This window comes from Artemia sp. Qi Xiang Cuo, chromosome 16, assembly GCF_049724085.1.
Source record: "Artemia sp. Qi Xiang Cuo chromosome 16, ASM4972408v1, whole genome shotgun sequence".
Lineage (NCBI taxonomy): Eukaryota > Metazoa > Arthropoda > Branchiopoda > Anostraca > Artemiidae > Artemia > Artemia sp. Qi Xiang Cuo.
This window is the reverse complement of record NC_142809.1, coordinates 14,000,228-14,028,044: the sequence shown is the minus strand read 5'-3', so window position 1 is coordinate 14,028,044 and position 27,817 is coordinate 14,000,228. Positions and strand designations below refer to the sequence as shown.

The following is a 27,817-nucleotide window of genomic DNA, read 5'->3' as shown; positions in this document are numbered from 1 at the left end:
ATACTATAGAGAGCGAATTGCAAGCACTTGTGCTCTCGGCACTAGGCTACTTTCTACACAGTCTCTGTACACGCTCAAGTTAAAATTGCTCTTTACAAAATGTGTAGGCACCCCTTTACACGCCTTCTTTTCATCCCCACAATGTGTTTACACACATTAAACTTTGGGGCCCGGGAACACCCACCTGGATATCAACTCACTCCCTGTCTCTGATTTTAATTTTGGTAGTTGGTTTGGGGCTTGACGTTTCACCAGATCGGGGTAGAGGGTTGGATTCCAGTTGTTGAAATCCATCCGTGAGCTGATGTGCACCCCATTTTGCAAATCACCCAATAAATCTTCAGTTCCATTTACCTTTAAAAGCAGAGAATCTGTATCCCCATAATACACTTTAACCTCCCCCTCCCGTGGCCATTGCACCTTGCAAAAATTGTAAAAGAACGACAACATTAGCTTGTTTGAAATGCCTATTAATACACTACTGCTTACAGGATTCGTTGTCAGTACTACAGGTCAAGATCGCGTGTGTAAGAGAACAATGTCGATTTTTAGGCTCTTGTATTAGATGAAAGTATGATTGACACTAATTTTTATCCCATCAAGAAGGCCAGTTATAACGTCACTGTGAGATCTATTCTGTACGCTTTCACACCTTTTGCCAAACGCTGAATTTAGAATGAGCTTCTACATTTCCTTCTCCACCGTTGAATTTGCCCTAGAGCGTTTATCGACAAAGGTGTCGATAAACGTTTTCAAATATGCTCGCTGATTGAATTGCAGGACCCTGTGTATTTTGGTGATCTTGAAACCATTGCTCACCATCCAGTGCAAAAGCACGTGGTGAACAACGATATTCTCCTGAGGGCCAAAATCAGCAATCAGTTTCTGTTTGGAGGGAGTCCAGTGCATCCCCATATTCTCAACCAATGAACGATTGTAGGGGCTCAGAGAGTCCCTGCTCACTGGCCGATTGATACAGGGAAAAACAAAATCTTTGACTGAGTCTTGAAGGGCCAGTGGAATGTGACCGTCAACTTCAAAGAACCATCCTTGTGGCCCATTGTCCTCGACGGTGTTAATGTCGGGTAACTCGCAAGAATTCTCAAGCCATTGATAGTTCCCACAAGGCAATGATTAGTATGACATCGCCGAGGGGTACAATGAGTTCACGTCCAAGAACACTGCATTTAATTTTGCACCACTCCTACATTGTCCGATCGGACCGGTTGATAAGACATGGTCCCCTTGAAAAACATACCCCCCCCTCATTAAACGCTCTACAAAAATGTGCTGATCAACGTCACTGAGTACACCTATTTCCTCCCTGCTAATTTTTAAAATTAAATCCATCACTAAATGGGGTGTGGCAAAATAATAGCCTATATCTAACCCAAATTCTGAATAGATTTGGTCTGTGTTCTTACAGACTATATCCAACAGAGTTAGAACGTCACTGGCCAAGTACAGTCTACAATAATCCCACCCATTTTTACACTCCCCCTTGGACCACACCTTCTTGGCAAACTCATATTCCCTAGCTGTGCATTCACTGTTGGTCAGTGAATTGTGAAAAGTCTCAAGTGGAGATAGTTTCACCTCACTCAAGCGAGTGCCAGAGCAGTAATAGTCATATGCGTATATACCTTTGTAGGTCAATAGATCATACATTTCACTGTCTGGAAAGTGCTGTTTAAGCAAGGGAAAGCTATCAAAATTGTCTCTTTTCTGCACTTGAATCAATTGACTCACTACCTTGGGAAAAAAACTAAAGGAATCTAACAACTTGATTTTATTCCAACACGTACATCCATTATCCATTACCTGCTATTTCAGTTCGAAAAGCAATAGCTTCTCAGCCGATTTGGGGATTATTTTATAAGTCAATGAATTATTTACCAGTGGACTATCGACTCCCCCTCCCTCCCTATGCTTACGTGCCACTGCCTTTAAAATAAATTTTAAATAATAATTAGAGTTGTTAATACAAAAAGGGATGATAAACTGTTGTCTAACAGTTGAATTACACGATTTATGCGCGACCCCTCTAAAATTACTACCCTCCGAGGATATTTCCTGCCACAAGTGATTATGATCTCTGACTTTCCCCCACCCACCGGCCCCTCTTTTCCCTTTAGTCCCCGTATCCCCCACTACAAACTCTCCCGTACAAACCCAACAAATTTTTTGATTTTTAATAGCGAGACGATCCTCTGCGGACAACACCATTGGATAAGAGGTATTTCTCAAACGAGAAATAGTATCATTAGCCGTGCAAATTAGTTCAGTCAATGTCTTGATCATACACTCATCCTCATCCAATGTTTCTATTATTTTTAACAACTGCATGGTGTTAGAACTGTATCTTTGCGCGTGAGCATAGGAAACTGCAATAGCCTGGTGTTCTTTGACTAGGTTTGGAAACTGGGGATCGTTCACCTCCACCAGCTTAGCTTCACAGTCCAAAGATATTTTGTTGCACTGGACAAGGGTGTTCTGTAAATTTTTGAATCGTAGAATGGCCCTATCCCCAGAAACCATTTTTACTGTCTGATAGCCATGTTGTCTAAAATGTCTCATATTATTTTGTAACTTTAATTCAGTCCAAAATCTAGAGAGGCATGTTGGGCAGTAGAAACGGGCACTCTGTTTCTTACCCTCCCCCAGAACTCGACTGATGTCTGTGATAGGGTTAAAATGGCCAATTGAAGTGGCAGGGTCACTAGGTGGGGGTGTGTACAGTAGTCACATCCAACTTCTGACTCAGTCAACTAACGGATCCCGGACAGGTAAGACAACTCCCTTCTTTTTCAAATGAATAATCACATCTACTTTACGTTCATAAGATTACAGAGCCACACTGATCTGTTAGTAGATAGTCGCCCTTTGAATAATGTCAATGGATCTATGTGTTGCTGGGTATTTCCCCTCTAAACAAGAAAAATCTACAGTGGGGAAATCAGACCCTTCCTTCCCATGTACAGCCCAATTGTCTAAATTCGTCTTGGTAGCGTCATCTGCTAGAGGCTGAAATGCTGATATGAGGAAAGCATATCTGAAACACTTTTGACCTGTTTCAAAACGAATCCGCTGGACACCACGACAACCTACTAGATCTGGATTATATTTTAAAACTACTGCCCTTTCCCCACCTGCCCTCATTCTTAAAATAAAATATTTCTTAAATTTACAAATATTAACACTTAAATTTTCAACAAAAAGAACTAGAGATCCACTAATATTTTCGTTAAAGTTCTCAAGATGCGCAATAATTTGACCTACGCAATCCATAAAAACTCCCTCAAAATTTTCCAAATTCGAATAAACCAAACGCATCTCGGAATGTACATAATGATAATAAACTTCACTTTTCCCCTCATTTAAATAGAAGACTTTTAAAACAATAGAAACCTTAATTGATTCCCTCCCCCACAATTTAATTTGATTCTCCAGAAGTGCACAAATTTTATCTACATAGGCATGCACAATTTCTACACGGTCAAAAACAAAATTTCCCCCCATTAGCGAATTATATGGATCACCAAACGTCGCATTATAAACATATATTGCATTTAAAATTCTGTTTGTCAATTGAAAATCGGGGGAAGTTACACCCCCCTCCCCCTCTTGGAGATTACACGCACCCCCCAGGTGTTCAAAAAAAAATAGCGAATGCTACACATCAGTTGTTCGAAGTAGACTCGGTAGGGTATCGGAGGCGGGGGGAGGAGGAGGAGAAGGGCTCCCAGTTAAATGGTTTGTAAAATTCTCCAAAAGTTGTAGTGTATTTTGGCTCAAATCTATCAGCTCAACTGTGCTATTAACTACTTTAATAAAATCAGCTAAAAACTCGTCAATATCGAAATGTACTTCAATGATATCGTCCCATGTTTCATTGTCTTGAAACTCCGCTGTTGGTTCTTCCTCTTCTTCACTGGACGGAGAGTAGGGGACCAATGCTCGTCCGATCTATAAATGAAAAATAGCTTATTTTCAAAGTGTTCAAATCACCCCTACTGCTTTTAAAATTTGAATTATTATTTAAAGTCAGCGCTTAGTAGTAGTAGTAGTAGTAGCAGTATGAGCATAGTAGCATTTGGTTAATTCAACTGAAAGAAAATCCAACTTAATATAAGATAAATACAATCTAAAACACCGCTTTACATGGAAGGCTGCAATTTGATTTTATTCAAAAAAAAAAGCTTATTTTCAAAGTGTTCAAATCATCCCTACTGTTTTTATTTATTTATTTATTTTTTTTTTGCGGCACTTTTCGGAGCCACAGCGCATCCTGTGGTGCTTCTCTGGCCCACAGCGCATCCTGCGGCGCTTCCCTGACTCGTGGCGCATCCCTGTGGCGCTTCTCGAGCCCATAGCATATCCTGCGGCGCGTCCCCGGCCCATAGCATATCTTATATTAGTAAAAGATATTTACAGTCTAAAACGTCATGACATAGAAGGCGGCAATTTGACATTGTTCAAACAATCCCTCCAAATAAAATTTCATATTAATACTCTTTATCTGCCCTGGGGAAAAAAAAAACATGATTTTAAAACTATGTGAATGGAAATTAAAAGTTCTAGTGCGCTTTTTAAATGACCAAAAAGATTCGAGGGCAACTAGGCCCCCCCCTTTTCAGTAATGTCATAAATAGCAATTATTATTTTTGGTGGTATAAGTTGTTTCGCTCTTACATAGAATTTCAATTTCCTAATTTTGCAGACAATTCACAGCTAATTTTCTTGGCCAAACAATAGAATTATGTTAAAAGCATTGAAAAGCCTAGACTTGGCGGTCTAACCCTCGCTAATGATAGAACAGGAAAAGGGGATGAAACAGATCTATTTATATGCTTGTGCGTAGCTTTAAGCCAAAGATTAAAGCAAGATAATATTCAATTGTGAATGGAATAGCATTTTGAGTTTCAAAGGCGGTGATTATTAATAGAAATTACCTAAGAATATTCGCTTATGAGATATCGAAGCGATAGCAAAGATGAGAAAAGAGCGGTTTCTTTGCAAAAAATTACATTTAGATATGTAATAGTGGTTAATATCTCACAGCGATATGTTTATATTGGGATTAAAAAGGCCTAAAACATTGGAGGAAATATATAGGTAAGAAAAAAATGCTCACATTTGCATAATTCGTCTTAGCTTGGGTGACCGATGGACCAGGTAGCGTGTGTTGGAGGGTGGAGGGGGTGGTGACGATAATTTCTTGTACAGGAGCTGTGACTTGTGCAACCGGGACAGCTTCTGAGACCCTTGAAAAAGCTTGTGTAGGTGGGGCTTCGGCATTGTAGCTATTCGCCCACTCTCTCTTTGGTTTTCTGAGAGGTTGCATTGGGTCAAGTAGCGTGGAGCTAGAGGGTTTTGTCCAGCGACCATATTGCATGGCAGGGGGCGCATTATTGGCCCTCGCTTTCTTAGCGGGTGGCGGCGACAAGCATTCTTCGCTATTTGCGCCAGTCATAGGTCTCATCGATGTAGTGTCCGCAAATTCTTTATAATTTGCCTTAAAGAAGAGAAAAAAATCAAATCAAAATAATTTCTCCTTTTTTAAAGAAAGAAAGTTAGTATCCTCATCCACGTAATTGTGTCTAGAAAAGCCTTAATCACTAAAAAAGCACAACGTAAAAAAATTTCATGAAATATACTAATTGCATCCTTTTTTGAATCTGAGAAAGAAGAATTACGGCTCACTGAGCCATTCAAAATTCAGCCTATATAAGTCGGCCTAATTTCTTATTTTTAGGCGTTTCTGTTCTTTTCTGGTTTTAATCTGCATTGAGCATGCCTTGTTTGATGCATTTAAAGTATTAACGGTATTTTTTATCTTTCCATATCCTTTTTCGATAGCTGATATTTACCCCGCCCCCCGAAAAAACAGCCCGCGGCCAATAGCACCCCCTGACAATATCCCTTAGAAAATACCTGGAAAAATATCCCCGCCCCCCACCGGAAGATATCGCATCCTATTGAATCTGAGATTTACAGCTCACTGAGTCGTTCACAAGCCGGTCGAGTTTGTTTGAAGAAAATCCCCACTAATACTAAATGTTGAAAATTTGAATATTTAGTCAAACATCGAAGCAGTGATCTGAGCTATGGTTGTTTTTAAGTTATCCAATAAATGAAAACATCTTTTTAAGGCGTACTTTTGAATATGTGAAATCTAGGGAAACTAATCTGCTAACGAGCGGGAAATGCTTTAAGAAGCGTCAGATCTCATTATAGGCCTCGCGCTGGAGCCTTGTGTCAAATCAGAGCGGGCTAATAACAACAGAGCGATGGATGTCTCAGTTAGAGAAAAGATTACAATTGAGAAAAGCCAAAATTTAACGAAAGGATAATTATTTCTTTTTGCGAGAATTTGATTGTAAAACAGTGAGGGGGGGGTTAGGGTAAAAAGAATATATTTTATGTTTTCCATTGATTATAATGATGTTTGTATGGTTTGGGGGGGGGGGGGGGGGTTTGGGGGTAAAGGAATATATTTACGTTTTAGCTGAATATACTGGAGGATGTCCATGGAAAATTCGCTTGAAAATAAAAAATGTACTTACATGGTAAATTGCAGCTGCCAAGGCCTCAAGCTCATCAATTATGTTAATTGTACTATCCATTGTCTCACAATACTTTCTGATAATTGAATCACATTGCATGCCCGTTATATACGAAATCTCAAGGTCAAATTGTTATGTAAACAAAGCCCTCTGATTGGCTGAGAAGGAAACACGTGATCTAACTGTTTCCGGGAAACTCATAACATTTGTCTCGAGCAACAACAACAAATACTATTTCTGGATCATAAGATTTGCCTAGAGCATGTACATGTCCAAAACAACAACAAATACTGTTTTCTATTTCTGGAAACTCATAACATTTGCTGAGAGCGTGCACTTACAACAACAACAACATCGACCTTAACATTCGCTGAGAGCGTGCTCTTACAACAACAACAACCTCGACCTTGAAAATTTAGGTCATTGACCCCATTAACCCCGTGTTCTCCACAGGGGGGCTATGCCCATATTAGGTGTTCGCGTGGGAGTTTTAAAAAAAAGTGTCCGGATCGGGATTCGAAGGAGTGGTGTAATCGTGGGATCAATAGGGGCCATTCTACTGGCAATTGCACCTTGCCTGACTCCTCTCTTAACTGGTACAGTTCTATCCAGTGGTTTTGGCATTTCCGCAGCAGAGATTCCTCATGGAAGCATTTTCCGCAGGAGAAATTCTCTATGAAGGAATTTTCCACAGGATCTACTTTTCAGCGGAGGGAGGGGGGACTTCCTGCATGATTTGATAAACGAGCAGAAATTAAAGTTTTTAATTTTCGTCGGAATCGTCCGCAAGAAATTTTCTGAGGGGAATTTTTAGCGAGGATGGAATTTTCGGGTGGAAATTTTTCCCGAGAAGGTATTTTACATGGGAGGAGCTTTTCATTAAGACATTTTTCGTGGAGGAATGGATCTTCCATGGAAGGGGAGCTCGATTTTCAAAAATTAAATAAAAACATTGTTTCAGCTGAAAGTAAGATGCAACGTTAAAACTTAAAATTAACAGAAATTATTCCGTATATAAAGGGGGCTGCCTTTTCCCCAACCCTCGCTATTTACGCTGAAGTTTTTAAAGTACTTTAATAATACAACTCATTCAAATTCAAGTGCCCATTTGTTTGAGCAGTCTTTCTTAAAGGATTTTGACAAAAAGTCAATATTTAGCATAAACAGCGAAGGTTGGGGAAGAGGCACCATCTATCATACGCAGAATAATTTCTGTTCGTCTTAAGTTTTAATTTTGCTCCAGTCTTTCATTTGAAAAAACTTTTTTTTTGTTTAATGAGGCTAATATTGCTATATCAAATCCCAAAATAAAAACATATTTGGAGGAGGGACCAACGAAACTTGGGCTCCCCCTTTGGTTTTTTCGTCCTTCTATCCCATTTTATTAGTGACATTTTCAACCTTCTCGGGGTAAGGGGGCGAGTGCCTGAAAAATATCCGCTGGATGTCTTGATTTCCACCATATTTGATATTAAAGTGGTTTTGAGCTTTTTTTTTATAAAAAATTCAAGGTTTATATAGCAATATAAAAGTCCAAAATCAAAACAGATAAAACATATTCCACCAACTTGACTCTCCAAAAAAAAACTAATGACTCAAGGTCACTTTAAACAGAAAGACATCAAGATAAATTAAACATGGGGGCTGAAATCAAACTGACCCGTTTATGATTACGGGTAAAAACAAGGTGAATCGCGCAAAGACAGTTGCAGGCTAGCATAGGTTTTACCCTTGCCTAGTTTTCAACAGGTAAACAGTTATTAAAAATGGTTTGCACATTTAGGATCTTAACATGTATACTATTATCTTTTATTGGATTCCTTGGAGCTGAAGAAGGCAGAAAGCCCTCAGGTCTGTCATATTCCTAGGTTATTTTTTAATAGCCTATGCAAAAGAATAGATTTTTCAAGTGACCTATATGTATTCTAAAAATAAGACTTCTGATTAAGGTCTTGTGAGCCCAACTAAGGTATTAAAATAGACCAATAAAAATAAAACAACATCGCAAGGTATGTAGAAAGATTCAGAGCTGGGTGAAAATAGTTCAGAAATTCTGATTTTGGAAAAATTTTCGATTGCCTCACTAATGAGATTGCTAAGCAATAGAAATACCTTTAGTATCAGTATTTCATTATGAATTAAAATTTTCCGTCGGAAATGACCTTTATCCAGAGAATGTTTTGGGGAGGTGGATTAGAGGGGGCACTTGTGCCGGGTGTATATTTTCTAGGGGCGCAAAATTTCACTTTTATGGAAATAAAGCAGAGTGCACACTTAAAAAATTATTAATTAACTAATGAAATAAATAACTAAATGATTAGAAATAATAAATTTAAAAAAAATAAAATAAATTATTAACCAATTAATGAATTGAGAATAATTTCGTTAACAAATGAAAATTTTGTAAAAATTTGGCCTGAAAAGTTTGTGGGAGACAGGGGGTGCTAATCAGGATTTTGTCCCTGGCACAAGAGGCCAGAACCGTGACTGCCTTTATGCCACCCTACTCTTAATGTGCAAATATATGGAGGCCGGCGTTTACCCCCTTAAAATACAGCCCCACGGAAAATACCCCCCGCGAAAAATAATCCCACGGAAAATACCCCCGTAGAAAATAAGGCTATCCAGATTTAAGAATTGTATACGAGTTTTATTTTTTTAATTTCCGTAGGGGGAAGGAACTTTGGTACTTGTGCATTATACGCCACTCACTCAAGTTTATGACGAGTAAAATTCAATAGGACACGGGTTTTTTAGTTAGTCTTTTTGTTTCTTTAAAAACAAATTTGGACTATAGATTTGCACATTAGAGGGGGGGGTAAAGTATGGCGGGTTTGCATGCAAAATATGTTTGGTAAAATTATATTGCCTATTAGAATGAGACACAGATAAAGTCTATATTAAAGCCAAATATACGGCCATGAACACAGTAGAATAACATAGCTGAAAGACTCAATTAACAAACTTCGATCAGCGATCATCATGAAGCACATATATGAAACAATGCATTAACCTAATAACAGTACTTAATACTTGGAAAAACGGTCATTGGAAAAAAAATATTTAACACTTGGAAAAAACATGTAAATGTAATATTACACTTACTTTATACAGGGATTTTTTTTATAGTTAACAAAATTTCTAAATACCTCGCTATTCTTCTGTAATTTTTTAGGGGCCATATACCTAGAAAGGACTGTTTTCCGACGTCAAACTATCTAAATACTTTACCCCCCCCCCCTATGTGCAAATATATAGCCTAAATTATATATTTGGGCCCAAATTATATATAGCTGAAAAAAAAAACAACGAAGAAACCGGTTTTGTTCTCAAGTTTTACACAGCGTAAACTTGAGTGATTTGCCCATAGTACACAAGTAACAAAATCCTTAAATCCTTCCCCCAACCAAAATCAAAAAATAAAACTCAAATAAAATTCTCAAGTTTGTAAAGCCTTCTTTTACATAGGGGGGGGGGAGTGGTAACCGGGGGGTAAAGTGTTTGAACAGTTTGAAGCCAGAAAACAATTCTTTCTAGGTATATGGCCACTAAAAAATTACAGAAGAATAGCGAGGTGTCTGGAAACTTTGTTAACTATATAACAATAAATAATAATAATAATAAAAAAATAGTATAAAGTAAATGTAATGTTTCATTTAAGTGATTTTTCCAAGTGTTAAATGTTTTTGTTTTTTTTAATGACCGTTTTCCAAGTATTAAGTACTATTATTAGGTTAATGTAGTGTTTTATTTAAGTGTTTTATTATAATTAAATAAAAAAAACAAGTTTTTTAAAATTAAAGTAAGGAGCGACATTAAAACTTAAAACGAACAGAAATTATTACGTATATGAAAGGGGCTGTCCCCTCCTCAATTCCTCGCTCTTTACGCTAAAGTTTTTTATTGTTTAAAAAAATAAAGTTGTGAGACAGAGTCAAACTTTAGCTTAAAGAGCGAGGCGTTGAGGTGGGGACAGCCCCTTTCATATACGGAATAATTTCTGTTCGTTTTAAGTTTTAATGTCGCTCCTTACTTTCAGTTTAAGAAACTTGTTTGTTTTTTTATTTAATTTCTGATCGTTTTTTAGTTAATGCAGCTTTGATTTTGGCTTACTGTCATTGAGTAAGTAAACAAAATTTGCATAAAAATTTTACTTTTCTTTTACTAAATGGATGTCTTTACAAATTAACTTACGTAACTAACTTCTATATTCGTATATTTTTCTTCTGGCAAAAAATACAAAGTTGCAGATTTTTGCAGATATGAGCTTGAAACCTGTTTAATAGAATTTCTTGATACGCTGAATCTGACAGTGTGCTAGTCATTTAAATTCTCACACAGGTTGGGGATGTTTCCCCCCTCTTTAAAAAAGCGGGTAAATTTTCTCAGACTCATAGCGTTTGATGAGTAATACTAAACTTAATAAAATTATATATTTAGAATCAGCATTATAAACACATCTTTTGATACATTTATTGACATCAAAATTCCGTTTTTAAAAGTTTCGATTACTAGTGAGCCGTATCGCTTGTTTTTTTATTGTTTTTTTTTTTTTTATTACGTATATGTTATTACGTATATGATGGGGTTATACCCTTATTCAATACAACGCACATTACGTTAAAATTTAAAAAAATTTCTTATTAACAAAACCCTGAATCACCAAGGCCGTTTATTTAGAATAGATAGCTATTTTTAAAGCACTAAAAAAAAGTGTAGCGTAAAGAGCGAGGTATTGACTTGGGGGAGAACCCCCTTACTTACGTTATAATTTCTGTTCGTTTTAAGTTCTAATGTTGCTTCTTACTTTCAGTTGAAAAATCTATAGCCCAAATTTATTTCTAAAGTACCGAAGAGACTAACTAAAAAACCGGTGTGTTCTCGAATCTTACACAGCGTAAACTTAAGTAAGTGGCGATAATACACAAGTACCGAAATTCCTTCCCCCTGCGGAAATTAAAAAAATAAAACTCAAATAAAATTCTTAAATTTGGAAAGCCTTATTTTCCACGGGGGTAATTGTCCAGGGGGAGATAAATTTACGGGGGGGGGGGGGTATTTACCGAGGATGTATTTTCCGCGGGGGGTATTTTCCGCAGGGTGGTACTTTCTGGGGGGGTATATGATAATTGTAATAAGCTTACCTAAGCTATGGATATCAGGTATTGTGTTATCTTGGAACGATAATTTCGACAGAACCTGTGCCTGTCATCATCAGGTTCAAATTGTATTTGGCAATACCTGACATCCATAGCTTAGGTAAGCTTATTACCATTATCATGTACAAGAGTCAGGTTGGCCTCAGAGAATATATCTGGGGGGTATTTTCCGCAGGGGAGATGGGGAATATTACACGAGAATTTTCTCGGCAGGGGAGACGTCTCCCGATAAATATTTACCCTGAGTTGTATATATGAACTGAATTCTCCGTAATTCACTCCATTTTCCAAACTGACTTAACAGTTTGTCAAAATAATGAAAAATTTATTACAATACAATTTAGGCAGGGCCATATCCAGGATTTTGTTCGGAGGGTAGGGGGAGGGGCAAATTAAAAAAAAATCAAAGTGTGGGTAAAAATACAGTTTAGCTACTTTTTGCTATCTTGAAAAGGAGTTAGGTTAGGAAAATGAATCCAGGGTCAAAAACATACCCGGGGAAGGTATTGTCAAGCTTCTATGTTATCCCTCTTCTGATTTCTCAGACTTAGAAATTTGCCTAGTTGACAGGTTGAAATTTTGACAAAACAATATTTTACCTTAATATTCAGTTATCAGTTTTATTTTCTCTGGTTTTAGTTCTGCAAATGTAATTTATGTTATTTGAGTAGAATTTTAAACCATATTAACGCTTTTTTTTCTAAATTTAGGAGATGTATTTGCAGATCTTGGAAACCTCATAAATTGGGATTGAGCAAAGTTGTGAAGCTGAAAATAGTTTTGTTGTACTTCATTTAAGCAGAGCCCCTCACCTGAATACGGCCTAGAATCCAGGGTATATGTCTGCACATTACTGGGGAGGTTAAAGCTCCTTTCCGACGGAGTCTAAAGATATGTCTATTTCTTAGCTATCTCATTAAAATTCAAATAAAATTGTCAAATTTAGAAAGCCTTATTTTCCACGGGAGGGAGGTATTTTCCGGGGGGGGGGGGTGTTTTCCGCGGGGAGGGGGAGGGGGGGGGTTAATCACCAGGGGGTGGTAAACGCCTTCAACCAAATATATACCCTGAGTTGTATATATAAACTGAATTCTCCGTAATTCACTCTATTTTCTAAACTGACTTAACAGTTTGTCAAAATAATAAAAAATGTATTACAATACAATTTAGGCAGGTCCATATCCAGGATTTTTGTTCGGGGGGGGGGTAAATTACAAAAAAATAGAAATGTGGGTAAAATTCTAGTTTAGCTACTTTTTGCTATCTTGGAAAGGAGTTAGGTTAGGAAATGAAAGTTTTAGTAATGAATCCAGGGTCAAAAACATACTCTGTGAAGGTATTGCCAATACCTTTCTATGTTATCCCTGTTGTTAACCTTTCTATGTTATTTATGTTCTTTGAGTAGAATTTTAAACCATATTAACGGTTTTTTTTTAATTTAGGAGATGTATTTGCAGATCTTTGAAACCTCATAAATTGGGACTGAGCAAAGTTGTGAAGCCGAAAACAGTTTTGTTGTACTTCATTTAAGCAGAGCCCTTCACCTGAATATACGGCCTAGAATTCAGGGTATATGTTTGCACATTACGGGGGAGGTTAAAGCTCCTTTCCGACGGAGTCTAAAGATATGTCTATTTCTTAGCTATCTCAATAAAGCTCAAATAAAATTATCAGATTTGGAAAGCCTTATTTTCCGCGGGGAGGGGGTATTCTCCGGGAAGTATTTACCGGGAGGTAACTCATTATCTCATTAGTGAGTTAATCGAAAAATTAACAATCTTTATTAGATACCAGCTTATTTGAAATAATTAAGTTCCATCAAGATTAGAGTGACTTACAAGAGTTAATTTATGTTAAAAGTCCATTTAGCTTAACAAAAAGAAACATCACTGAATTCACTGTCTCAAACAACCCTATGCTCAACATTATATGTTTTCTGTTGGGCGACTACAATAATGTGTTCTTTTTTCGTTATTTTTCGTTTGTTGTCTTTTTTCGTTGTTCTTTATTTGTTGTTTTGAACCTAGCTGGGGCGAACTTATACGAAAGACACTACTGAACAAATTTGGAACGAGAGATGTAAGATAAAAGTAAAGTACCATTTCCAACATGTTATTCTGTCAACCAACACTGTTGGCCCTTAAAGGGCTGAGATAACGCTGCGACAAAATTATAAGACAGCAAGGGTTGCCACCTTCAGCACGAAAGTGCTATTTTGGCACTATTTCATTATGTCTAGCACTGTAGCACATGCTCAGGGTCGGCACCTGTAGCCCGAAAGTGCTATTTAAGCAGTATTTTAGCACTATTATTGTCAATTTTTTTACTGTAGCACTGAAACTCACTGTTTAGCATACACATTTGGGCAATTGTAGCACTTTAAGAACCGACCGTGGTGGCAATCCTGAAAACAACCAATCAATTTAGAAGCATAGAAAGCCCATGCATCTCACTGCTTCAGTAGCACTTGACGACACCCGAGGGGCGCATCTCCGGCATTTTTATTGGGGGGAGGAGTCCATATCCAGATAGTCAAGGGCATGGGCTACATAATAATGTTTCTCTCCAAATTATTGGGGGGCAACTGCACCCCCCCCCCCCAAACAACACCCCTGGTGGCGCGTAATGTCTAAAATCGATTCCATCAAATAAATTTCCCAATACCCTATAGATTATATTTTGAAACTTTAATTGAGTTGCTGTTATTGGTGTAAAACACAGTGTGCCTCTAGATGCGCACATATTAGATGGGGAAAGGCATCTTACCCTTTTCCCCAACGGAAAGTCTCCGAAGCAGGAGAGAATTTGAGCTAAAAATTTGTGCTGGTAGCTACAGAAGTTTGGAGCTACAAATTTGATATAGCAAACGTACTTTTTTATACAAATTGGCTGTCCATAATAACATAGGCATAGCAACAGACAATTGTTAATGACAAAGAGAGAACTATGTGTTACTATTACTTGCGATAAAGATGGCAGCAAGCATTTGCGCAGGATTTTTTTTTCGGGGCGGCTAATAAAAAAAAATCAGGAGGGAGGACCAATTTAAATAAGAAGTGCCCATAAATTCAAGGACATTTAGGATTTCAGGGGGACAGGCCCCGATCCCCCTCTGCATCCTAAATGTACCTAAACGTTATGCCTAACTGTATGTTTATTGTACATTTGAAAACACTAAATCTTAAAAACACTAAAAATCAGAATTAAGCAAAGGCATTAGGTTCAATTTACTTTTCTTGGGTCCTCATTTATGACTTACATCTATTTCTAAAAGATTCGCAATACCGAAAATACCAAATAATTTTTTCCAATTAGGTTCATCAACCTAATTCCCATAAAAAACAAAGTTAAGCAAGTTTATTTCTTACAGGATGTGGTATTCGTTACGATTTAGGTACGAGAATTGTAGGCGGTACCTCTTCACATCCGGGTAGGTGGCCTTGGATGGCTGCTATGTACCGAGGAAGCATACACTACTGTGGTGGCGTTTTAATAACAGACCGTCATATACTGACAGCAGCTCACTGCGTAGCAAGGTTTGCAGTTTAATTCTAAAAAGATTTACTATATAAGATACTTTCAACATCTATTACAATGTTTTTTTTTATAATAAGCTATATATATATATATATATATATATATATATATATATATATATATATATATATATATATATATATATATATATATATATAGACTTGTGTTCAGTTACAGGATGATGAACATGTTCCACCTGTATCATGGTAATTTTAAAAAACGCAACATCTCACTATTGCTTTTCTGGACCAGTGCGCATGCGCACTAACAAGCTTATGTGTATGTTTTACCCGTCTTAAGAATTTAACCATGTGTTTCAAACTCGAACCAACAGTAGCATGGAATTGACCTTGATTGGACAAAAGTGATGACATCATATCCTTCCAACTAATCATGAGGCGTTTTCAACTGACAAAACATTATTGAAAGGAAAGTGGTATTTTATGCTTTTAGTCAAAGAGTCACTGACATCCAGTGAAAACTCAAGCACATGAGCGTAGGGAGGGGGGGGGCAGCTGCCCCCCAAGACCTTCAAATTTACATTAGATATGGCTGAAAAAGCAGATGGTTTGGAAAAAGCAGTTGATAAAACTACATCACACAATCGACTGCCCCCCTAGGCAATATGCTGCCTACGCCCATGCTCAAGCAGAATCCTAATTCCACGCAACTTTTGGTACAAATTTGAGATAAAATGCCAAAATAGCGATACTAGGATAAGTGAATAAGATTGGAAGACCATGTTCGCCACCTTGACAAGATAGAGGCTGGTTGCACAGAATATCACTTGTATTGCGTGTAATATCCTTTTGTTGTACCTCATATTTGCACTTTATAGTCACGACCAGACTAGACCTTGTACCCCTAATCGAGTGCACGCTCGTTACGCCATCAAAATCAAAGTAATTTTTTTTATTCTTCATCTAAGTATCTAACTCCTTTGTTATGATTTATTATTTTCATTTTTGTTACATCACCTCTACTATTAACAACTAACTGCAACACCAAGCGGCTTAAGGGCACTTCAGCAGCGTATGCTCCTCTTCCACCCTGGTCTATTTAAAGTTCCACTTTGAACCTCCTCCCACGAAGTTGCTATTTCCTTTAAATCCTTCCTAATGAATTCATGCCAGGTCCTGCGGGGACCAGGATCCCCCTTTTCGTTTGGCCCTAGATATACGAGCAAAAAGCCCAATCATTGATAATCTCTGAAAAACGTGACCTAGACCATCTTTCCTCTTTCGTCTTTCCCCTGAAAAACGTGACCTGGGTCATCTTTCCTCTTTCGTCTTTCCTCTGAAAAACGTGACCTAGGCCATCTTAACTTTTCTTTTATAATAGATCTAGAAGGTGGGATTTATATTTCTTTTTTTCCAAATATTAAAATTATCTTTTAATAATAAAAAAAATAGTGACACGAGCGCTCATTTTTAGGAGCTGTTGTTTCAGAGATTTGGTTATATATTTGCTCCTTCTCAAAGTATGTGTCACCCTAAACATGTTACCCACATTCTAAAAGCACTTGAGAAATCACAGTAGATATGGCATGGCTAGACATAAATTTTACAATTAGAGTATTTAAGATTACATAATTTGAAATTCCTCCCATAAAAGCGAACGTTCATGAATTTTGCGTTTAGATTCAAAAGAAGTGGTCATAGGAATATTTTTTGCACATAACGGTGAGTCCAAAAATCAACCTTTTTCTTATTTGATTTTTCTTTTACAAAGATGCGACAAACCGTTATTTAGGTATCATGGGCAATGAAAAAGAAATCTTTTGCTTGAGTCGGTTAGGTAGAAAATTACACAACCATACACTTGTAAAAAAAAAATAATAAAGAAAAAATTTTGGTTGGTAGAATTGTAGGTGAAAAATCTGAAATACGCATTGATTGTTGCAACTGATTGTCTTGAACTACAATCCTGCTTGAAAAAAAAATATGCCCGGATGGACTCGAAAGACTTTCTGTTCGGAAGAAGGCTGCCAGCCTTTTGCAACCAAAAACGCTAGCCGATTACGCAAAAGGGGCTTAAACAAAAATTTAAACTAAGAACGTTCAGCACCAAACAAAATGATGTTTTTACGGACTAACAACATTTTTAAATTCAATTAACTAGGTTAACATATATTTTCACGGCTCAACGTGGCAACCAGGATAACAATATAATAATACCCTAGACACTATGATTTTGAAACCACCAAAAAGAAGATACCAGAAAATCGCGATTTTCAGTTGTTAGTAGATGTAAGATGGGTCCAGGGGGTAACAGTGCAATTATTTTAATGTCCTTGGTACTTTAAGAGATATGGGAGGAGAAAGTAGTAGATACGTCTTTTAACTTATCAGTAAGTCAAAACATAAAGCGAGCATGCGTACATAAAATCTAGATAAAAGTCTAAGCATCTAAAAAGGGAAAAGTTTCATTAATAGCAGGCACGTACGCAGGAATTTGTTTCGGGGGGGGGGCAAATCCTTCAAACCCATTATTCTGTGAGAAAAATCAGAAAATTATGGGAAAATGAAAAAAATCGTGAGATTTCAGGGGGGCCGGGCCCGGAGCCCCCCCCCCCTGCGTACGTCCCTGATTAATAGTATATTGAACGAGGGGCTGCCGATTCACCGTCACCAGGTATGCATCCTATTTGGCATTTGGGAAGTTACCCATGTGGCATTTACCCGACCTTTCAGAGTTGACCGTCATACCAATCAGTTCATTTTTCAAGATATTATCATAAACTAAGTCAGCATGTAAATTCCCTGTATCCCCTTTAAAATCTCCTTTGCAGCCAAATTTGATAAGAAAAAGTTTTTTATTTGTAATTCTTGTCTCTTATCGAACACAAAATTAATGGAGCCCGTGTGCAATTTTAAGTAACAAGAACATTGAAATAGAAAACAACTTTTGTGCCCTGGACCAATTTTAATTCTCTTCATACCTAAAACCCTATATTTTCTAAAAAAATTTCTTCTTCTTCGTAACTTTGCGAGGTCTGTGGATCCAGTGGGAGGTCCATTCCCCTCTATGAAATTCCAGGGAAGAATTCACTGGTTATGGATTATTCAAGCCGTGTACCAACGAAATATCTGCTAGTTGATTACAGTCAGTGTGCAGCTAGCAATAATGGTGTCTTTTTAGGATTAAATAAAAAAAAACAAGTTTTTTAAACTGAAAGTAAGGAGCGACATTAAAACTTAAAACGAACAGAAATTATTCCGTATATGAAAGGGGCTCTCCCCTCCTCGACGCCTCGCTCTTTACGTTAAAGTTTTTTATTGTTTAAAAAATAGAGTTGTGAGAAAGTCAAACTTTAGCGTAAAGAGCGAGGCGTTGAGGAGGGGGAAGCCCCTTCCATATACGGAATAATTTCTGTTCGTCTTAAGTTTTAATGTCGCTCCTTACTTTCAGTTTAAAAAACTTGTCTTTTTTATTTAATTTTTGAACGCTTTTGAATTAATGCAGGTTTTGATATTGGTTCACCGTACATGAATAATTAAAACAAAATTTGTATATTAATTTTACTTTTATTTCGTTAAATGGCTTTCTCGAAACTTGTTCAATTTATTTACGACTGTTTTTATTAGTAATAAATATATGTAACTTACGAATTAACTTACGTAACGAACTTCCATATTCATAGATTTTTAATACGTATATTAGGGGGTACGCCCCCTAATCAATACCTTGCTCTTTAACCTAAAGTTCGAATTTTGTTCCAATTCTTTAAAAATGACCCCTTAATCACAAAGGCCGTTAATTAGAATAAATAGCTCTTATGAAAGTACTAAAAAATCTTTGGCTTAAAGAGCGAAGCATTGACTAGGGGGTGAATCCAATCATATACGTAATATTTTCTGTTTGTTTTAAGTTTTGATGTTGCTCCTTACTTTCAGTTGAAAAACTTTTTTTTATTTAATTTCTGATCTTTTTCTTTAATAATGATGGGCAATCCGGCACCCCCTTCATAGCAATGTCCCTTCCCCCATGAAAACTTCCTTCATGGAAAGATCATTCCATATAACCCCCGACCCACTCACCCCCTCCACCTACCAGAAAAAATCCCCCCTGAAAACGTCTTTATACTTCCCAATAACTAATAGCCTACTATATGTTAACATTGGGTAAAGTTGATAAATTTCAGCCCTCCCCCCCGGGGACTTCGGAGGATTAAGTCATCCTAAAAGACATAGTTATCATATTTTCGACCATGCTGAACACAATGGCTATCTCAAAATTTTGATCGGGTGACTTTGGGAAAAAATGAGCGTGGGAGGGGGCCTAGTTGCCCTCCATTTTTTTTTTGTCACTTAAAAAGGGCACTAGAACTTTTCATTTCCGTACCAATGAGCCCTCCCACGATATTCTAGGACCACTGGGTTGATACGATCACCCCTGGGAAAAAAAAATAATAATAAATAAATAAACAAGCATCCGTGATCTTTCTTCTGGCAAAAAATGCAAAATTCCACATTTTTGTAGATAGGTGCTTGAAACCTCTACAGTAGGGTTATCTTATACGCTGAATATGATAGTTTGATTTTTCATTAAGGTTCTATAACTTTTAGGGGGTCTTTCTCCCTTTTTTCAAAAATCAGCCAAATTTTCTCAGGCGCGTAATTTAGTAAGATTAGTAAGACTAAACTTGATGAAACTTATATATTTGAAATCAGCATTAAAATATGATTCTTTTGATACGTCTATTGGTATCAAAATTCCGTTTTTTAGAATTTTGGTTACCATTGAGCCGGGTCGCTCCTTACTTACAGTTCGTTACCATGAACTGTTTGATCATAATCATCAATCTATAGATTGTGGCTTTCAAATCATGTGAAAGAGAGCAATTAATAAGAGCATCGCATGATATGAGGATCTTCAATTGATGACAGTATATTCTGTCTCATCGAATCTTGATCCCTTGGGTCGCATTCAAAGAGAACATGTTGTGCATTTTCCAAAGTCTGATAGCAATTTCTGCATAGGGGTATGTGGTGGATTCACCATTTAAAAAGATCAGCATTAAGAAAATAGTTCCGGCTTCTAGTTTATAGTAGAGCATATCAAAGTCCTTAGATTCGAAAGGAGAATGCACAAAACGTTGGTAGGCAATTTTTGTCCAGGCTCTAACGATCTCTCTAAAATTGAACGTCCTTACATTTCTTGGGAAAGGAATATGTGCTGCCTTATTTGCAAGATTTTCTGCCATTTCATTGTATTTGATTTCTTTATGGCTTGGAATATGAAGAAATGCAATGGAATATCCAGTGAAAACTAGATAATCGATCTTTTGGCGTATCCCTTTCAGGTCATAGTCTTATCTATTTATTTGGTTAAGAAGATGGATCGAAGAAAAAGAATCTGACAGGAACGGAATGTTCCTTGAAGGGGTCTTCAGATCAATTAAGGCATCTAATGCAGGTCGCACTGCACATAGTTCAGCCAAAAGTACTGATGAGTTATTCAGAAAGGGGTCATAAATATTAAAGTTTAGATCCAGGATACAGGCAGCTGTGCCAGCTTTTGAAGCTTTAGCAGAACTGTCCGTGTAGACATGTACATAATTGGGAAAACGGGTATTCACGCAATTTTCAAAGATTATATTAACATCTTAGGCTGAATAGCATAGTTTATTTTTTGGTAACATATCGTATGCCACTCAACATAGGCCATCTCCCACGGTGGGGAAATCACAAAGGTAAAAGGGTCCACCACCTGAGAAGACCACTCTGGAAACTCCTTTAGATAGAGATTCCAGGAAGAATATAAAGAACTCATAGGGGGTGGTTTATTGAATGTTTTCTTTTATACAAAATGCTGATTACCATATGCTTGTACTCTGGTAAAATACTGTCTTCTCTGAAGCAACGCTCTTTCCTGTAGAGGGGTGATCCCTAATAGTTTCTCATTTTAAAGATTGGTGTATGCTTATGAAATCCCATTGCAATGCAGACTGCAGAATTTTGTAGTGACTCCAGCTTGTTAAACATACGTGATAAACTATTAGCAAAAAACTGGATGCCATTTCCATCTTTGCTCTAATATAAACTTTATAAAAATCAATCATTGTTTTAGGTGGTGAACCCCATTTGGAACCCCATTGGAGCCGTTTTAGGAGAGGCAGTTTCTGGATAATGTTATCCCTGAGTGATTTGGTGTGTTCCTGCAATCTTAATTTTGAATCAAAGACAATTCCCAACAATGTCACTGAAGATTCGTAATTTAGGGGATAACTATTCAAAGTAATATTTGGTATTGATGCGTGCTTTTGCCCAGTAAATAGGATTGCTTTGGTTTTAGAAGTGGAGATAGATGGACTTAATGCTTCTGAGAAGCAAGAGATTATGTTGACGTCTGAAGATCTCGGACTAATTCAAGAACGTTTCTGCCTGACTTCCACATTACTTGTCTTTCATCTCCACTATTAAGGAAAGATTTTATTGATAAAATATGTCCTGAAGTTGCAAATGATATTTCAGAGGTGAAACGTTCTTCATCAGAATGGAAAATTGTCGTAAAAAGTAAACCCGCTGCCTCCTCAATTGCTGACCAAATGAAAAAGTTCCAACCTGGCCTTTTAGCCTCTGTTAAATCTCCCGCCTTCATCGGTGTAATAAAAGGCGTTCCGACAGAAATGAATGAAAAAGATCTAGAGAAAATTATTCCAAAGTGTGTCAAAGCTTTGCAGTGTGGCAAGCCACGTGTCTACAAGATTTATTTTGAACAACGGAATGATCCAGATTCTTTTCTGAAAAATTCTGTGAAGGTGGGCTACGAGAATTTAACTGTCCAGAATTTCATAATCATACCTAGACGGTGTTTCAGATGACATCAACACGGACATCTTGCTGTTGATTGCAAGAACGCAGAGCTGTGCTCTCGCTGTGGTTCCTCGGAGCATTCTTCCACAAGGGATAATCCATGTGTTCGGAACTTGTTTTGCATTACATGTAAAGAGTTTAATCACACATGTTACAGTATCAAATGACCTGGCAACGCTCAATCCGATAAACGGGCAGCTAAGTAGATTCAATGGATATTCGTTTTCTCTCTTGGAACATTAATGGTGGTCTTATAAAAAAAACCTATTCTTGAAAATATACTTCGTAATCATGATATTCTTTGTTTGCAGGAACATGTCCTGAGCTACCACAGCCATAGTTTACTTGACATTAGTTCCTCTTTCAAAACTTACTCGGTTCCAGCTAAACGTAGTGCTTCTAAAGGCAGAGCTTCCGGTGGTTTTGCTACTTATGCAGCATCGAATCTTAATTCTAGTGTTTTCTTTTCTTGTGATAGTTTTTTAGCCGTTCGAGTAGTTGAGTGCGTAATAATAAATGTGTATTTACCCACAGATCACAAAGATGAAGATTCGGAAAGAGATTTCGCTTTAGCAGTTAGTAAACTTAGCTCTTGTCTTCGTGATGTCCTTAAACTGAAAATCCCGTGTTTGATTGTAGGTGATTTTAATTGTAATTTAAATTGCAGGTTGTCTTCAGCTTCTATCCGTGCTTCTTTACTATTAGGAATATTTGGTGATGATTTTAAAGTTCAACAGAAATCTGCTCAGTTTACTTACATTCATTCTTCCTCTTGCACATCTAACCTTGACCATGTTGTGTCATATAACCTTGATATACCTTGTGTTGAGGTAGTTTCCAATTTTCAAGTTTCAGACCATCTTCCTATTGCTTCTAGTTTCAAACGAGAAGCTTCTCAGATTCCAGTGTTACAGGCTTATACTGTTCACCGGCACAAGTGGTATACTTCTCGCGATTGGAATAAAATTGACACATCTCAGTACATTGAAATTTCAGATAGTATCCTAAACAAGATCCGAGTTCCATTTCATCTTCTGCAAAAGTCTTCTAATAAAGACATTAATGAGGTTAGATTAACTCTTATGAGGTTAGATATATATTCCGCAGAAATCTGCCATGCACTTTTGTGTGCTGAAAAAAGGGCAGTTCCTCTTAAAAAAATACGTGTTGGTACCCAAGTTCCCGGGTGGTCAGAAAATCTAGTGTTGTCTAAAGCTTGTAACCGTGCTAAATTTTGGTATAAATTATGTAGAGATTGCCTATGCCCCCGTCAAGGAATAGTCAATGAATTGAGAAAAATGACAAAAAAACATTTTGCTAAGGAACTTGCCCTTCATCAATCTAAAATGCAGACACTTTATTCCGAGAAGGTCAGGAATTCACCTGATCTTCTGTGGAAGCTATTACCTCGTACTATCTCCTCCAATTTGCCAGACCCGAATGACATTCCATTGTCCGAGTGGATATCCCATTTTTCAAATGAATTTTCTGAGCCTGATCCTGTTTTAGAGTCACAATTTTGTGACGAGCTCTGCAAATTCATTGATGAATCTCCTGACCCTGATTTTGTTGTTACTTGTGACGCTGTTATAAAAGCCATTTCCCAACGTAAAAAGAAAGCGTCTTGTGGGATAGATAAGGTGAGCACATCATCATCTCTACACATCATTAATGGAAGTTATCTATAGGTGCGTCACCTCAGCCTTCTCATGCAAATGATATTTGTGACAGGTATTGTTCCATTCTCTTTATGCATTGGTTATCTGTCTCCGATTCCAAAAAAAAGGGAATCTGAGCTGCAATGTTCCTCTTTCCATCCCATTACCGTATCTACTACGACATGTAAACTTTTCAAGCTTCTTTTTCTTGATGAGTTAAGACAAAAATGTTACGTTCCCCCTTATCAGTTCGGTTTTCAGGCTTATCTTGGCTGTTCTCATGCTCTTACAGCAGTTTTTACTGCCCTCGCCGACGCTGAATCTTCGGGAGAAAGTATGATCCTCGCCGGACATGACGTTAGACGAGCGTTCGATTCCTTAATTCATTCGTCCATGCTTCTTCATATGGCAAGGCGAGGCTTAAACCGATCAGTTGTCCGTGTTCTCAGGGATTTATATAGGAACCTAAAAGTGCGTTTAAAACTTCCATCCTGTTTTTCCCTGCAGTCGGTTCTTCATCCTTCCCTATATAATTGTATTAATTCTCGTGTGAGGCAAAACTCTTCGATTCCCTCGAATATGCTTGTGAATCTTCAATACCCCATCCTCGTTAAGAAAGGGACTAGACAGGGAGCTATCACTTCCCCTACCCTGTTCAATAATAGTGTCCTGGAAGCGCAGGCAAAGTGTCTTCCTTCATGCATTCTTGGGAGAATAGATGTGTCTCTTATTTGTTATGCTGATGACATCCTGAATCTCAGCCGTACGATCCAGCGCATTGAGCAGAATTTCAAAATCCTCAAAGATGAATATTCAAAAATCGGTCTGTCTTTTAATCCTGAGAAATCCGAAGTAATCCTTTTCAATTGGCGAAATCCCTCTACTTCTCTTATAAATATGGACGGTTCTCTTGTTAAACCCTCAGACCATATTACATACCTGGGCCTCCCAATTGGCACATCTATAGGCCACACACGTCGTTTGCTGATTTCTCACGTTGAGCGTCAAATTAGCATTTCTTACGCTGTAATCGTAAAAAGCAAACTACGTTTCAACCGTTATATTCTAGCATCCATTTACAACACCACAGCCCTTCCTCATCTGCTTTACATTGCTCCTTTCTGGAGATTCTTTACAGTTACAGATAAATAGCACCTACGATGAATCTTCTTCAGATTTGCTAAATATCTTTTACATTTGCCCTCTTGGACAAGAAACCGTAAAATCATTCATTTGTATAAGCTAGCTGACCCTAATATTAGCATTAATAAATCTGTATCCCGTTTTCAAAGTAATTTTAATCATCCATGGTCAACAATCTGTTCACAATAGTTTTTTTTTATATTAATGTAATGCATACAGTCACTGTTTGTATTAATGTAATGAAGAGTTTTCTTTTGTCATGTGTTTGAATTTTTAATTGTGTGTTTGTGTCCTTCTTTTTCTTTTTTTTTTCTTTTTTGTTTTTTTAGTGATTACTCCGTCTATTGTACCTTTGTACCTTTTTTTGACGGGCAATAAATGAATAATAATAATAATAATATATATAGATTAAACAGAAGGGGACTAAGGATTGCTTCTTGGGGTAAACCTTCTCTAATAGGGTATTCATGGCTCCTGGAATTACCAATCTGCCCAGCAAATGTTCTGTCGTTAATAAAATCATCAATAAGGGCCACAGGCCCAACAGGAAAGTCAATATTTATTAGAATCTCCAGTAATTTCTGGTGAATAACACTACCATAGGCATCAATCCAATCAAAAAGTATGGCAATGGTTGAATATCCTTGATTAAAGGAAGTTGATATATCATGCTCTCGGCAAGCAATATTGTCCTGTGAGCAGTGTCCCTTTCGGAATCCTGTTTGTTCAAGGGGATAGACAATGTTTATTTCTACAAACCATTCAACCCAAGTTAAAATCATTCGCTTCCAGTATTTTACCTAGTGGTGGTAACACTGAAATTGGTCTGTAAGATTTAATATTGTTTGACGGCTGGTTAGGCTTTAGAATGGGGTTAAACAATGGCTATTTTTCATGATCTTGGAATCTTATGATGGGTCCATATATGATTATAAATTTGCAGAAGTTCAAATTTAAATATCTCTGGAGCTTGTGTAATCCACTTTATATGCATGTCATCATGTCCAGGAGTTGACATCTGATTGCAAAGGTCAATTGCCCGTTCAATCTTTTCAAAAAGGAAAGGTTTTTCAAGGGAAAGTTTATGTAAGCAGGATTTCCCATGTTTCTGGAAATGTTTTCTGTTTTTTTTCTAGTTTGTTTTGCCAATTCACAGTCTTCATTCCACCATGTGTGTTAGGCAATTTCTTGAGATTCAACCTTTTCTTCTTATTATATTTTGGAATAGCAGCATCTGCAACAGTAATCAAACATGATGATAATTTTTGAGCTTTTTCCTTTATGTCCAACTCATTACACACCTCTGAGTAATTTTCAGAAGCTAGCTTCAGCTGCTTCTTATGGTAGTATCACATTTACCTCAGCATTGCCACGTTCAACCATGAAAACAAAAAAACAAAAGTAATTAGTTAAATTTGACGACGCTTTTTGTCAGTGAAAATTCAAACATGAGCAATTTGTTGATTGTCCGAGACAATTAGACCGTCGGAGAAAAGTAGCACTTTCTTAAGCTCTTATGTGCCATGTCTTTCAAAATTATCCGTGCTGATTTTTCACCCTTTTTTTTACATAATTCGATCATCGGGTACTATCAAGGACTGCGCAACCGCACATGGAAGTCTTTTTCATTAAAATCTCAGCTCAAAAAGTTCCCTAATTTTCTAAGATATATATGGCTCTGTAAATTCCCACTTAACCAATTCAGACAATCAAACTACATTTTCACAGATATTCGAAACTTCAAGACGTGAAGTGAAGTTACTAACTTCAGAAGTGAAGTTAGGTTAATTATATTTCAATATACGAAAATATGATGAAAATATGATACTTTAGTAACAAAATTATGGAAACTACAACAGAGAATTATGGCAAGCAGGCCGCAGAGGGCGCATTATATTAAATACCAATCCTAACCAGCTTTATATATTAAATATTTAGTTACAATATACCTGTATAGTAGTGTATCTAACTCAGGCTAAGCTAATTATCTCCAAGTGCACACAGAGAAACAGGTTTACAACAGATCAAGAACAGCATTGTCATCGCTATAATACACAAGTACCTAAAATTTTTGTTGCGCTGATGCTTTATTGTTTGAAGACGTTGTTGTACTAGTTTTCTTCCCTTCTTTAGGTACAACTTACATACAATAAGAATACAGCTTGGTGTGTGAACAACAGTGTGTTCGCTATAATACACAAGTACTTATTCAAATTTTAGTTACGATGTTCACAAGTACCTATTAAAATTTTTGTTGTGCCGTTGTTTTATTATTTGAAGACGTTGCTGTACTAGTTTTCTTCCCTTCTTTAGGTACAATTTACATACAATAACAATACAGCTTGGTGTGTAAACAGCAGTGTGTTCGCTATAATACACAAGTACTTATTCAAATTTTGGTTACGATGTTCACAAGTACCTATTAAAATTTTAGTTGCGTTGTTGTTTCTTTGTTTGAAGACGTTATTGTACCAGTATCCTTCCCTTCTTTAGGTACACTTTACTTATAATAACAGTATGGCTTGGTGTGTGAACAACAGTCCAGTCACTATAAAAAACAAGTACCTATTAAAATTTTAGTTGCGTTGTTGTTTCTTTTTTCGAAGACGTTATTGTACCAGTATCCTTCCCTTCTTTAGGTACACGTTAATTATAATAACAGTATGGCTTGGTGTGTAAACAACAGTCCAGTCGCTATAACAAAAAAGTACCTATTAAAATTTTATTTCCGCTGTTGTTTCTTTGTTCGAAGACGTTATTGTACTAGTATCCTTCCCTTCTTTAGGTACACTTTACATATAATAACAGTATGGCTTGGTGTGTGAACAACAGTGCAGTCGCTATAACAAGCAAGTACCTATTAAAATTTTAGTTGCGTTGTTGTTTCTTTGTTTGAAGACGTTATTGTACTAGTATCCTTCCCTGCTTTAGGTACA

General features: G+C 37.1%; 2 protein-coding genes across 6 annotated transcripts in view; one reads left to right on the top strand and one right to left on the bottom strand.

The window, feature by feature from the left end:
- Positions 1–27,817, bottom strand: part of LOC148942595 (uncharacterized) — a 156,108-nt gene that overhangs the window by 80,386 nt on the left and 47,905 nt on the right. Inside the window, exon 1 of one of the 4 annotated variants that reach the window (XM_089102586.1) lies at positions 8,135–8,196. The exons of the other annotated variants lie outside the window; for them this stretch is intronic. The gene's annotated coding sequence lies outside the window, so the exon portion shown is untranslated. Of the gene's footprint in view, positions 1–8,134; positions 8,197–27,817 lie in introns of those variants that run through there. 4 annotated transcript variants of the gene reach the window in all.
- Positions 8,314–27,817, top strand: part of LOC148942596 (venom protease-like) — a 36,600-nt gene continuing 17,096 nt past the window's right edge. Inside the window, exons 1-2 of one of the 2 annotated variants that reach the window (XM_089102588.1) lie at positions 8,314–8,335; positions 15,096–15,261. In XM_089102588.1, the coding sequence (XP_088958714.1) occupies positions 15,170–15,261 (92 nt within the window). In that variant the 5' untranslated portion in view covers positions 8,314–8,335; positions 15,096–15,169. Of the gene's footprint in view, positions 8,418–15,095; positions 15,262–27,817 lie in introns of both variants that reach the window. The other variant, XM_089102587.1, reaches the window with a different exon arrangement.